The following is a 15034-nucleotide window of genomic DNA, read 5'->3' on the forward strand; positions in this document are numbered from 1 at the left end:
AGCCCGGCCATGATGCTTTCCCTTCTGTCACCTGGACAAACAACATGACACAATTCTATTGTGCTGGGAGGTCATGGGGGGTTTTTTGCCTGCTAGAAAACCTTTCTTTGGTTTTGCTATTGTTATTTTCGTCAGTGCACCTGAGAGTTAACACCAGTCATTACAGTTTTTATGAAACACGCAGTCTCTGTCTGGGTTCTTTGTGGCGCTGTTGATGCTCTGTAGCGAACGTGAACACCACCAAGGTGATGTGCTGGCTTCAGAGTACTCAGAAAAAAAACCAGGAAATAATTGTGGTGAATATTGACTGTCCATTGTGCCTATGCAAGCTTAGGAAGTCTTTCGTGTGCAGATTACTGGCATTGTGCACTTTTAATGGATAATTCATAGCTCTTGTAATGTAACCCATCAATGCATTATATCCTGAGGGAGTATTTAATCGGCAGATTTGCCCTGCAGATTAGCTCTGCATGCTGTAAAAATGCTTACAGTATTTTCAATGTCAAGCAGATACTTAAAACAGACAACAAGGGTCATTTAAATTAAAAATCAAGCTCTTAGGCAGCTTCACTTGTTTTTTAAAGAAATTAAAAATTGCTATTCTAAACATTTCTCCAAGCATGTACTAAAATAATCTTTGCACGCTTGTAGTATGCAACTGGATGGTTAACTGCTCTGCGGTGCTGTCCATTTTAGCTGCACAGGCCACCTCTGTATGTTTTTCCACTTCCATACATGCGAACAGGTGGCTCAGGCACCTTTAGAATATTCATTTTAACAGGTCATTCTACATAATTTTTTTTGGGGGGGGTGGATTTTTTTCTTAAATTAAAGTAACAGCATTATATCCCATGCTATCATACCATAGCCATACGGCTCAGAAACAAGCTAGGAAAGAAGCTCCTACTTCTTGTAGCAACCTCCTGCTTCTCGTCCTCAGCCCACCCAGTCAGCCCTTGGCCAGGCACAGGTCTGTCCCAGTTTAACGTCTGAATTTTAATTCTCTGCAGTCAGCCTTGCTTTCCCTGTCCATCCCCTCCACAGCTCTGTGACCCAGCCTCAGCTCCCATGTTGCCCCCACCACCCCTTTATTCCCAGACCCGTCACGCAGCCGGAACAGCCCATTTTGCTCCAGCACGATGAATGATTTCCCGTCTTTGTTTCACTTCACATGCAATATTTGTTTCTTAGTCTCATTCTGGCATGAGCATGGAGTGGAGGGTCCCTGCACCCACCAGCTGGGAGCTGCCGCTAGCCAATGCCTATAACCTGTTGGATGTGCATAGGTTGGCAGGGCAGCTTGGAAAGGCTCGACGGCGACAAAAATTACTCTTCTCATGATTCAGTCTCTTCTCCAACCTTGTTTTTTGGGGGTGGTGGATGTCAGGCTGGGTTTGGCTAGGAGGAGTCACTCAGCATGGAAAATGTCGATATCGCATTGGACAATCTCCTAGAGGGCCAACATCAAGCACTTTTTTAATAGATACTGTTACCTGACCCCACTATAATAAAGAAAAATAAAGCTGTTGAAAATAAACTATTTAACTAGAAAGGAGAAACTACAGCAAGGTTTTCTGCTTGAAGAATATTACAAATATCCAGACCTTAGTTATATATAGGCAAGTAATCTAATCCAATGATTCCCCACCACACACCTTGGGTGTTGTGGATTTTGTCTGAGTAGTTGGCCAAGAGCAAGCTATTTGCAATGTGGAAAAAAATAGGTGCTGTGAAACAGGATCTTTGTCAAAAACTGGTGATTATAATGTCACCAGTGATATGTAAGCAAAATCTAGTTTAGATGCATCCTGACAAAAAGAAATTTCTGTATCCAATAAAAAACAGTCAACTATTGTTGAATACCCAGTATTCAAAGGGGAGAAATGCTTACACTCAAGAACTTTAATTTCATAGAATTTTTTTTTATAATAAATACCAGAAGAAAGCTTTTTACACAACATACAGCCTATTAACTGTGACCAAAAATACAAAAATCAAAGTCACACCCTAGATCCATCTTTCTAGTTTTGCATCCTGTCACACTCACAGAATGGCACGCAATAAAAATCCAATAACATTCACTGATATCTTAAAATAATGCAGAAAGTCCCTGTAACACCTCTGCAGCCTTCCTCGGAAATGTCATTAATGACTGGAAAGTCCATTATATAGCCCTGTGCAGCAAGAGGCATCATCTAGAAAGTTCTTTACAAAAATCTGTCTTTGGTTGTGCCAGTCTTTGTAGGCTGGGCTGTGATTGTATATCAACTTACTTTATTTTTTACAGTTGCATTTCATCTTTTTTCCTACAGTTCTGTAAAGAATTGCAAATTAAATAATTTTTATTGGTTTTAAGGTCCAGCGCCACACGTTTCCGCTGGAGTCAGTGCTACTACACAGCCCAAGACGAATGGGCCTTAGACAACATCTACATCGGACAGCAGTGTCCCAACATGTGCAGCGGACACGGCTGGTGCGACCATGGTGTTTGCAGGTATAAAGCATTTGCCAGTTCCTCTTAAAAATGGTCTCCTGATACTTCAGGTATCCTATTATTTTGCATACCTTTTCTTTTTTTTTTGCTGTTGTTCTTATTTTTAGATTAAACATTAAAAAATAAAAGCACTATGGGGGGTTAGACTATTCAAGCAACATTAACAGCCAGTTGCTCCACCTCTCTCTGTCGGATAATCCATACCCTTGACAGATCCAGGCATTGGAAGAACTTCCAGTGGCACAGGGCTGCCCTGCTGCAGGTGTCCTGGTGGCCCCTCCAGCCCTTTGCACAAGGACCCCAGGGACCAGCTCCGTGCCGGAGCTGTTTCTCTGGGTCAGAAGGACACCAGGGACCAGCTCAGCACCGCTTGGCAGCCGCTGTCAGATCAGGTGCCATACCAAGGGCACAGACTACTGCCTGCCAGCTTCAAACTTTCTGGACACCACAGGGGTTTTTTAGAAAAAAGATATAGCTTTTTTCCGTTATCCAGTTATTCTAGTTTGTTTCCAGGATCCAAAATTCCAATCCCAGAATGATTTGTTATTTCACATCTAATTTTAAAAGGTCAGTGTGCCGTCTTAAGTAATTGTCAGTGTCAAATAAAGTCCTTAAAAGCTTGTTACGTTTATGCTTCCTTCCAGGTGTGACTCGGGGTTTCAGGGTACTGAATGTCAGCCTGAAAATCCCCTTCCTTCGACTATCATGTCTGATTTTGAGAACTCAGACAGCCTGAAGACAGAGTGGCAGGAAATTATTGGGGGAGAGATCGTCAAGCCCGAAGAAGGCTGTGGGGTCATCTCATCTGGCTCCTCACTCTACTTCAACAAGGTACTAACGGGGGATGGGAGACTGAGAAAGGCACATAATGTGGGTTTGAATGGAGCATGATGTGGTTACATGGCAAAGGAAAGGAAGGTGGCAGAAAGCAGCACGCAGTATGAGAAGTGCATTAAACAGTGCAGCTGTGCTCCACAGGTAAAGAACAAAGCAATCAAAAGAGATAGGGAGGGATACATGCATTATGTATTCAAGAAATACCAGCTGTAATGGAAGGAAGTAAATCGCCCATGTGCTGGGAAGCGTGTACATTCATACTGTCTTAATTGTGCATTTTCTGTTTTGAGACTTGGTTCTTTCTTAGCAATCCCCAGCTCTCATTTGTTTGCTCTGTACTGTTCTGGGCGAGGGATGGAGAAAGGTTGGCTTTGCAGGGGACAAGCAGCTTAATTTGAGGTCACAGGACCAAAACTAGTGAAAAAACAACCCCTCCAGACTTTTAGAAAGTGGTTAGCCTGTAGGGTGATACTCTTTTGTATAACTTGGATGTTTTGCAGGCAAAAATAATAGAGCAGGAAAGAGATATAGGGGATTCTGCTAATTAATAGCAATTATAACTAAAATTAAAAGAGATCTTTATGACCAGATGTAAGATTAGGGGTTGTAATCACAGATTTATTTTTTATTGTTGCTCCTCAGGTCTAGTACTGGATTTTGTTTTATTCTTAATTGAAAGGAAGAGTATAAATGCAGCTATGTGCTTCTCTTTTAAAGGTTTGATCAAACTGCCACTGCTGTCATGAGAGCCAGATTGGTCCCAGAAGAATAACCCAATATGCAACACTGTGTAATTGTGTGTTGTTTACCTCACTACAAAAATCTAACCCATCAAGTAATTTTCAGCACTCCTACATAGTCTCACACCCAGCTCCCCTGGAAATGCAGCTCTGTGCTGAAAATTTCATAATAGACCAATCAGTACAACTAGCTAATTGTGATAATTGGATTTTTTTATATATAATTGTCTTCTCTGTTAGATGTTTTTCCTTCTGGCTCAGTTCCTTATGCCAAGTTTCTCAAAGTAGTTTGCTAAATTAGAATTAACCTGCTATGATCTTTCTTCTGATTTCTGCTAAGGAGGAGTGAAAAACTCATTTAGAAATTCTTGGCTTCTTTCTATTGATCTCTAAGGGTTAGGTTATCATTAATTTCTTGAGTAGTAGCAGTCTGCATGCCATCAACAGAAGGTGGTTTATTTAATTTTTATTTAGATCTTTTTCAAAGAGTCTAGTGGCCATGCTGGTAGAAAATAAAAAATTATTTTTATAGTTGCCCAACAGTTCTGTATTGTTTTGAGAGCTCATATTCACAGGCTCAATTTCTTTGCATCTGCTCAAATAGCCATTTTTTATTTGAATGTCTAATATTTACTGCCATAATCAATTACTGCTACCGGAATTAATGTTGGCTCTGTTCTGCCGACCCTCTACCTTTTGGTTTACAACTCATTTTAATCAATTGTAGGTGTGTTTGCAATACAAAGCTCTTTCAATTAGCCCCTGCAATTCCTCTGAGGTTTTATGTCACTCCTGCCCTTTCTCAATTAACCTGGTTCTGTAGTTAACCCTTTGGCAGGCAGAGCTGCTGTGGAGCGTAGATATGTAAAACCTCCCTGGAATAGTTTTACAGCCAGAGCTTGATCTGCTGCGGGTCAGTATGTTGGATATCCTCAGCCAGCTGGGACGCACCTGCCCACGGGACAGGAAGGGCGTTTGCATCTTTATTATCCATTACTAGTTTGATTTGATAATGATAATTTCAAATTCCCATTTTTTATGAATGTCTAATATTTACTGCCATAATCAATTACTGCTACCGGAATTAATGTTGGCTCTGTTCTGCCGACCCTCTACCTTTTGGTTTACAACTCATTTTAATCAATTGTAGGTGTGTTTGCAATACAAAGCTCTTTCAATTAGCCCCTGCAATTCCTCTGAGGTTTTATGTCACTCCTGCCCTTTCTCAATTAACCTGGTTCTGTAGTTAACCCTTTGGCAGGCAGAGCTGCTGTGGAGCGTAGATATGTAAAACCTCCCTGGAATAGTTTTACAGCCAGAGCTTGATCTGCTGCGGGTCAGTATGTTGGATATCCTCAGCCAGCTGGGACGCACCTGCCCACGGGACAGGAAGGGCGTTTGCATCTTTATTATCCATTACTAGTTTGATTTGATAATGATAATTTCAAATTCCCGTGGGTCTCCAAAAGAAGCTGTGAAAACAAACTACCGTGAGATTATCAGTGTCACCTTGGCCAGTATTAGCCTTGTGGGGCTGCACCGGGAAGCTTGGGCTGCACTCCATCTCACTCTCATGGCACCATCCAGGAGGGCTTTACTCAGCTGGGGATAAACCAACAAATAAACCACAACAGCAGGCATAATTCAATATGACTGTATCCTGAGTTTTTTGATGGTCAAAGGATTCTTCCCAGGTTTTAGTTGTCATTGGTGATGTAAGCTAACCGAGTTTTGAAAACACAAGCATTCAGTCTAGCAGTGTGATGTGGCCTATTTGGTAGAGTCTACAAATGAGCTATGGCTGTAACGTCAGCAAAGCAGAATGTTCTGAGAAGGAAAGCAATAGACATTTATCTGTGCTGAGTTTACCCTGAAAAAGAGGCGATGAGTGGAACAGGATTTAAATTCATCTATCGTCTTATTAAAAAACATAGATGATATTTTAAATCTCAGCTCATAGACCTTGGTACTTATGTCCAGCTAGATCATGCCACTTGCTTATCTTAAATTTGTCTGGAAATTTGTCAGGAGGATCATGGATGTACAAGTGAGAGACAGGGAAAAACATAAATTTTACTTAAAACATAAGCATCGTTTTATAACTTAGCCCAGGTTTTTCTTTTTGATACCTTTTCTGCTTGGAGCTGGTCAGGAACCCATGATTTTTTAGGGAATTAAAAACAGTCGGCGTGTTGCCAGTTCTGCTCCGTCTTGGGGGGCGGTGACAGGTTGCAGTTACTTTTAGTGAATGCAGACGTATGATCCCTGCGTCCCCTCTCCAGCTGCACGTATTTGGCTTTGCCCTACCTGTGGCTTGTGGTGGCACAGCGCTGTGCCAGGGCAGGGCTGTGCCAGGCGTGGGGCACATGGGTCACCACTGCAGAGACACTGCTCTCGCCCCGTGTCCTGCCGTGCCTCAGGCAGCTTCATATCACACATATCAGCATCTTGTAGGCTTGCTGACGTGCAAGCCCACAAGCTCAGCCTCAAGCAGTGGGGCACACGGGGAAGAGGGGAACCGGATAATTCCAATTACAATAAAAGACTCAAACCTTAAAGCTTTTTTTAGCTGAATACGCTCTGTCTTCCTTTGCCAACATGCGCAGAGTGACCATGTTACCCGCAGTGTCGATGTCCAAGAGCTGTTTCCTGCTAGAACTCAAAAACATCCTTGGAAAAGCTGTTCACTGAATTTTATGAGGCTATTTTTTCTCTCAGCTATGCTCAGGCAAACCTGAAACCAAATCCACAGGCTTTAGTTGAGATACTCCTGAGTTACAACACTTACTAGGAAAAGACCATAGTTTTGTGTAGGAACAAATCCTACGCAAGTGAGGCATGAAGAGAAAATGACCCTCCCTTGTTCTTGTGTAGGAGATGGACTCAAGCAACAGGTATTATCGGGGCTATAATTTCAGATGATTGGGCAACCCTACACATTGCAAGATTTGACTGGGGAAATGAGACATCAGAAATGTCTTTTTACTGCTTTATGCTTTATCATTAAAAAGCTGAATACTTAAAAACTTAGCCCCAGTTGGCTCAGGATACCCAGGGTCTACTCTTTGTCTTCCAAAGGTACTTGGCACCTTGAAGGAATGAGACAAAATAGTTGTGTTGAAATTGTGTTGTGAAGTTGCGTTGTGTGTTGAAATGTAATAAAACTGCTCGTGGGATCACACCAGAGTGATTAAAACATAAAGGATGGCCAAGCAGAATCATTGTCTGAAAGACAAAAAAAAGTCATGTTAACACAAAATTTGACGTCCTCCGTGCTGTGCAATTTTCTGTGCAATATTCATCTGTGCTTGACTTTAAATATGTCTATTCATAGTGAAGGTGTCATATTTAATATTATTTCCCCCCTCTGTTTTTTGTATTGTAGGCTGGAAAAAGACAGTTGGTAAGCTGGGATTTGGACACTACTTGGGTGGATTTTGTCCAGTTTTACATCCAGATAGGAGGAGACAGTTCTTCATGCAATAAACCAGACAGCAGAGAAGAAGGTGTGCTGCTGCAGTACAGCAATAACGGCGGTATCAACTGGCAGCTTCTAGCAGAAATGTATTTCTCTGACTTCAGCAAACCCAGGTATAATTTTGGTCTAAATTGAATCCATACTGCATCAGCTCTTTATAAAAACCTATTTCTCAATTTATGAAAACATGAATAATAATTGCAAGTTAAAATGCTTAAAAGCCATCATTATATGGAAGATTTTCCAGGCTGCCACGGTAAACTCCTGTCACTAGGAAGTAAAAATCTAATGAAAGTGGGCCTTAAAAAAACTTAAAATATAAAGTTTCCAATCACTCAACTCCTGTGTGAAACGTGACTAAAATGCTAATATGTGCAAAAGATTAGCAAGCAAATACAGAACTTGCCCAAAAGAGGTGTAGAAATCTGCCATTTCCTCTGACTCTGGTTTCAGATCTAATGAACATGTATTAATGTCACATACAACAAAAACTCCTTTAAAGAAATATTTAAGGAGGAGAAGAAATCATGTTCAGCATTTCAAATTTGCTGTAAGATAGCTTGTCAGTTAAAATTTTAATTGCATTTGTCTGCATAGGTATTAACATGATTTCTATTACCTGTAGTTCATGTCTTTCAATATGTAAATAATTTTATCTTCCCATCTTGTCATTTTGGATTGCAATGAACAACGTTTTCAGAAGGACTTCTGTAACTCAGAAAACTGTCCTTTTCTAAAGGTGATCTAGGCACTTGGAAGTATAAAACCATTGAACTTTGATTAGCCTCTACTTTGTCAAAATTACATGACACATCCAACAAAGAAGCTACATACTGAAACCTTCATCACTGTACCATCCAATACATTATTTTTAGACAAAACATTTGCCCCTCGGAGTAACCAAGAGTGATGGTCCTTACTGAATATAGCTGTGCATATTTATTTTTCTGCTGCTTCAAATGTGGTCCAGATCTTATTTTCTAATTCCTTATTTTCCAACACATAAATCTAGGAATCTTCTAGAAAAGAAGGTTCCCTGGAGCCCTGAACAATTCCTCCACCTCTCTCTGCCTAACCAGCAAGGGAACCAGGGTCCGTGGTACAAAATAACGTGTGGTATAAAGAAAGAGTACAGAAAGGAATATATTCATAAATGCATATATATAAGGTGTCTGAAATAGGACTGAACAAGTAACTAATTATTATACTTTTTAACGTAAGTATGATTAGGTTTGAAACTTTAACTTTTATTTAACATCATTTTTGTAAGGTGTTTCTTAAGTTGAACATAAAGCAAACTCTCTGGAAGACCTAAAGTTCTTTTACGAAGATCCATATATAGGAGGGCTGAAATATTTTTATCCACAGCAGAAAACTCTGCTACATAATCTATGGCATTGTAATAGAAGGATGCTTTTGTCTACAAATAGGACCAACCAGCAGAAGAGAATGAGAAACGAATTTTGCCAGCATATTTCACTATTACTTGCTGGCACCAGAAGAACATTAAGACTTGCTGAACATGGATCAGCTGAACAGTTTAATTCAAAGCTGAAGAGTTCAAATCAGTTCCTTATTGTGCTAGGCAATATAGTAATAGAGAGTAAAAAATAGCCATTGTCTTAAAGTGTTTACATTCTCCACAGACAAGAAGGACAAAGAAGGCTTCTTGATATGCAGTGTATAAATAGGTATCCAGATACGTAGAGGATTTCTGAGGACTTCTGCATGTAAGATAGATACTGGCTTTCCTGCCTCTTTTCCCTCTTCAGTGGTATTTCTCCCATTTCTCTACAAACTGTGTTCCCTAAAGTTCTTCTGAATTTCTGTTCTTCAGGTTTGTCTACCTGGAGCTGCCAGCTGCAGCCAAGACACCTTGCACAAGGTTTCGCTGGTGGCAGCCTGTGTTTTCAGGGGAAGGGTATGATCAGTGGGCCATCGATGACATCATCATTTTGTCAGAGAAGCAGAAGCACATCATTCCCGTTGTTAATCCCACTTTACCACAGGTAATAAGCAAGAGCAGGCTGTGGGCATCCCCATGAAACAGGAACCATCCTCTCTGTTAGTAGACTTTTCTTTGAATATAATTTTCTTTGAAAATATTGGGTGTATTAAAAGAAACAGCTGTAGTGTTTGCAGCTGTGTCTCTCTGTGTAGGAATAACCTGGGTCTTACCACAAAACCATCAGGCTCCTAATCTTTGTGACAGAGGATGTAATTATGTATCTCCTCAAAAAGTCAAGACAGAAATTTTGGAAATTACAATTTTTTGAAAATGACATAAAATGCAAATTGCAAAACTTGAAAGTTGATCATTTTGGAAATTATTCTGAAGTCACACTGCAAAGCGATAGTACTTGTTGTTTTTCTTTCCATTTCTAACAGAACTTTTATGAAAAGCCAGCATTTGATTACCCTATGAACCAGCTGAGCGTATGGTTAATGTTGGCCAATGAAGGGATGACCAAAAATGAAAGTTTCTGCTCTGCCACCCCCTCTGCCATGCTCTTTGGCAAATCAGATGGAGACCGGTTTGCAGTGACTCGAGATTTAATTCTGAAGCCTGGATATGTCCTGCAGTTCAAGGTATTCCTTAAACATAAATCCCTGCAGAATATCAGTAAAACTGCCCTTAGTCAATACTTGCAAGATGTCTCTGGGGCCACAGTTCAAAACAAGGTGATAAATTATACCACTGCATTAAAAGATGTGAAGAGCACAAGTATGAATTCATACAGCATAAAATATCATGATGCTTTCTAAAAGGCTAGCCAAAACCTTGGTGCAGGAGAGCTTTTTTACCCCTCTGGAGAAATTTTAAAGCTTGTTGTTCTTCAACACATTTCAGAAGTGGGTTGAAGTGACTGTCGTTATATCCGAGTCAGTACTAGGAAATGCTACTGCACTGTCAATGGAAGAAGGATTTATCCCATCTGGGGCTCTGTGACTACAAAAGCTCCAATGTGGTTTGCGGACATTTTTTGTATTTTAAACTATTTAAGGACTTACAAGCTGCTCTGTACTCCAGTGTGGGTTTTTCATATAATTTACTTTTATTGTGTCAATGAATATAGGCTCCAATTAGCATTCTCTCCTTTAAAGGGCTTACAAAAATTTCAGTGGTCTGACAACACATCAGAATATAGGCTCCAAAGAAAGTGTATTTGCTTTGACAAGCTCTTGTTTCTGAACCCTAATCAAAATTTTATTGAGTTTATAATGAAATCCCATTGGTGAATTCTGGAGGTTGGTTGCAATGCAATTTTAATGAGCTCACCACAAATACATGGTCCTTACATAATTGGTGGATATAGACACTGAATAATTTACAAGTGGAATTATTAAAGAGATCAGATGTTTACAGGCAGCTTTTCAAATATAATTCTCACAGTTCTATAAATAGGAAAGTTAGTTAGAAATAATGGGATTTGTAAAATAATCTCATTTCATCTAAAAGTTATGCTAATGAAATGCTATACAAACTGAGGGATTGCAGTACAATTTCAGAGTGAGTATTGCTTGTAGTTTTATACTTTGTCTAAAACCCAAAAATACTTCAATATATAAATACCATTTAGCCTGGAAAAGATGCTATTTGCCTCTTGACCACTTTCCTCTACTTCAGTGACTAAGTCTCCATTCTGTAGGTTTGATGATCAACAGCATTTCAAAAATTGTTTAGTCTAGAAAAGCAATACTTAAAAATATATCGTACACCTTCCATCTCTGAAACACTTGGCAATGTAACATCAATATGCAAAACATAAACAACGTGTCAGAGAATAGTGAGTTCTTCTTTATAAAGTCTATTATTTAAGGCCTGAATTTGTACTCCTCTCTTTTTTGGAAAGCTTTTAAACTGGCCTGCACATAAATGCGTTAGTCCTATCTGCATACTTTAATTTTAAACATATGGTTAAATGCTTTCCTGAGTTTGTGAAATTTCCATTTTAAATAGCTCACTGGAATAATTTTGCATTGATAAACTCAAAGACAGTAATTTGTCAAAATTATTTCATTTTACATGAATGATCTTGTTTTACATTTTACATTCTACAGCTCAAGTAGAATTTCTGCAATAAAATAACAAAAACTAATATTTTTCTGATAGCTTGAAAAATGAAACTGAAGACTTCAAATCAGCAGTTGCTTTTTGTCTTGGTTACATTCGCATTTCACATTTTAATATGCATTTTTCTACTTCATCCAATTTTGCTCTATTCTGGGGGCTCAAACTGCAGCGCCAGCTCCCAGACATCATTCTTGTGAGGTCAATGACTAGGCTGTGGTCAGGGCTCGCAGCCCAGGGCAGGGCGGACCTGGGAGTCAGGCTGATCCTCTGGGCACATTGGAGTGGACTGCAGATGGGATGGGCCTCAGAGGATACAGCTCTCCTCACTCCTGGGCATGAAGGTGACTGCACACAGTTTGCTGTTTGTGGCCTGCTATGCACCAGGACCTTTGAAAAGTTCTTTGCACATTTCAGTGTGCTGAACCCAGCAACCTCGATGAAGGGATAGTGGGAATTTTTACTGAGAAATGTCACACACGTGTAGGAAACAGACTCCAAGCATCAGTCACTGTTTGCCAGCAGGGTTCAAAGCAAGAGTTCAGAGAGCTAAGCCTCCCAAACCGAAAAGTCAAAGGTGGTTTGCAGCAAATAAATACCAATAACAGCGCTCGTATCTGTTGCTCTGCTTTTTTGCAGCTGAACATTGGTTGCACCAACCAGTACAGCAGCTCTGCTCCCGTTCTGCTTCAGTACTCACACGACGCTGGGCTCTTCTGGTCGCTTGTGAAGGAGGGCTGCTACCCTGCATCTCCAGGCACAAAAGGATGCGAGGGAAGCTCCCGGGAGCTGAGCGAGCCGACCGTGTATCACACAGGAGACTTTGAGGACTGGACAAGAATTACTATTGTTATCCCCAGGTCGCTTGCAGCCAGGTACCGTACATTGTAAACCAGTGATGCCAGTGGTACCCATGAATTAGCTGCCTCTTCTTTGATGCTACATTAGGAAAAAGTTGCAAGCTGTGAATAAAAGCAGTGTTAAAAATTGGCAGATCTGGGAAAAATATACTGTGCTCTCCAAAACAGGGAGAAGCTTTCCATTTTAAAGGTGTCAGAATGGTCTATAAAATTAAATTACAAAGCAACAAGGAACCCAGAACATTTTAATTTGACATCAATCTCTTCATCATGGTGCTGTCTGTCTTTATGCCTATAAGTTAGGTCAGAGGCACCAGCAAGAGAGTGATGAGTCACTTGAGTCAAATAAGCCATTTGAACAGGATTAATTTTACAGTTACCACTAGGCAAAGAAACCCTAGAAGGGTACTTGAGTTGCTGCGTAATGTGCTGTGTCATTGAAGGCAGCCAGGACAGCTGAAGTCAAAGGAGGGAGGAATGATAGGTGTGCTCCTCTGCGAGCGCGACCTCAGCATCAGGTTAATACAGATGAGAAAACATCAGATGGTGGAAGATGCAAATAAGGCTTGAAATCAGGAGGCTTCTCTCGATCTTACTTGGATTTCGCTGAAGTTTCTCGCTTGCCTCGCTCGCTGTCTTACACTGTCAGTAAACCGCCCTGGTTTGATTTGCTGCCTGCACCAAGCGCTGCCAGCACAGCCGGCAGCATCCCCCCGGGCCCCTGGCCATGCCCCCACTGCCTCCTGCCTCTCTTCCCCCCAGGGAGCCATTCTAGTGCTGCCCCCGGGTTTCAGCTCCATCACCCTGCCGCAGGCTCCTCATCCTCAAACCCCGGCACAGATTTTGAGTATGTGGCATATTGTGCAGCAGGGGAGCCGGTGCCTTTGCCGCAAGGAGCTGAAATAGCAGCGTGTACCGTAACAAGTTTATCTTTTCTTCAGTAATTAGCCAATAAAAGCAGGTGCCAAATTGCACAGATCTGACACCAGCTGATTTGATTTACCCAAAACAAGCAGTGCAGAATCAATAGCAGCAATCTGTTTGTCATTATGTTCAGTAATGTGATCAGGAATAAGAAGCTCATGCTAATACATTAAAAATGTAAGAATTGCGAGTACGATGAGAGTCTCGGTGTTATGGGTCACTTTGGAAATCATGGTTCATGGGTTACCTGGAGAGCATCCCGTTTCATCAGTTGGTACAAAGCACTAGCACGATGATCACCTACTTACCAAATCCCAGTGCACAGCAGAAGAAAAGCAATAGGTTTATTACAAGGAGGATCTTGTTAATCCATTGGATTGGCAATGAGATCTTAAATTTGTTCCCCCCTCTGGAGCTCCTATAAAATGATTCGGCTAAAAGTTAAAGACTGAAAATTAAAAACCAAAATACTTTTTCTTCAGATTTCCTATGCTGTGGGTCAGCTGGAGTAACTTAGTGTAGGCTCACCAAAGTCCCCAGAGCAATTTCAGTTATACATGCTAAGGATTAGATCACTGTTTTCCAGGAATTTCATGTTATCATCCAAGAATAAAAACTTTGTATTTCTGTCCACATGTCCTGTAGGACACGTTATTTGCCATTATTTTTATGAAGTGGATGATTTTTCTTGTATCCAAATTACTTGAAGGTTGTTTACTCAAAATTATACGATCCTGTAATAAACTCTGCATCACTGCATTATATAAGTACCATAAGAAATGGAGTTCTGGGATTTTAAAATGTAATTACCATTTTGGGTTGAACTGAGTAGTGAAAGACATCTGCAGAGTCACATCTAACCACTCACTCTTGTTGATAAAACCATGTATCTGTTCTTTGCATCACACTGGTGGATACAGGCCAGAGAAGTCAAAATACATTAAAAAAAAAAATCTGGAAAAAATATCCGTAAGTGGAATTGCACAAACTGTAGGATGTCAGAAATATTTTCTAGGCATCCATTTGCATCTTATTTGCAAACAGCTAATTTAGGAAAAGCTCCTTTTAATCTTAAACAAAGAGCACATGAAGTATGCAGTAGGTATTGAAGCTGAGAATAGTAATATTGCGCCTTTCGTCGTTGTTTCTCTACAGTAAGACTCGATTCCGCTGGATCCAGGAGAGCAGCTCCCACAAGAGCGTGCCTCCTTTCGGCTTAGATGGCGTTTACATTTCTGAGCCTTGCCCCAACTACTGCAACGGTCATGGGGACTGCGTCTCGGGGGTCTGCTTCTGTGACTTGGGCTACACAGGTAAGACAACATTTTTTAGGTGGGATTACAGTAAGCATTGGCTGAGTTAAAGCTGTAAATCTAGCATCTTGTTTTTCCTCTCCCATATTCTGGAAAAATATATGATGACATAAATTTCATGGGCTGCCAGCAAGAATCTTTTCATTTTGTTAAATAAAATTCAGCACAGGCAAAACAGAGCAGCTGAAGGCAGCTGACACCGGTGATGTTTCTGGCAACCGCAATCTTTGAACATCACCATCTGTATGAATGGGGAAGGGACTAGTGATAGAAGAGAAAACAAAATAAAATATTATAAACTAAAAAGTCTGCTTAA

The 15034-nt window shown here is 40.6% G+C and overlaps 1 protein-coding gene across 1 annotated transcript in view; it reads left to right on the forward strand.

The window, feature by feature from the left end:
• Positions 1-15034, forward strand: part of RELN (reelin) — a 309109-nt gene that overhangs the window by 227766 nt on the left and 66309 nt on the right. The window contains exons 24-30 of the mRNA XM_009289098.2: positions 2357-2494; positions 3139-3325; positions 7457-7662; positions 9387-9558; positions 9938-10138; positions 12261-12496; positions 14561-14718. Of these exons, the coding sequence (XP_009287373.1) occupies positions 2357-2494; positions 3139-3325; positions 7457-7662; positions 9387-9558; positions 9938-10138; positions 12261-12496; positions 14561-14718 (1298 nt within the window). The remainder of the gene's footprint in view (positions 1-2356; positions 2495-3138; positions 3326-7456; positions 7663-9386; positions 9559-9937; positions 10139-12260; positions 12497-14560; positions 14719-15034) is intronic.

This window comes from Aptenodytes forsteri, unplaced genomic scaffold (genome assembly GCF_000699145.1).
Source record: "Aptenodytes forsteri isolate BGI_AS27 unplaced genomic scaffold, ASM69914v1 Scaffold137, whole genome shotgun sequence".
NCBI lineage: Eukaryota > Metazoa > Chordata > Aves > Sphenisciformes > Spheniscidae > Aptenodytes > Aptenodytes forsteri.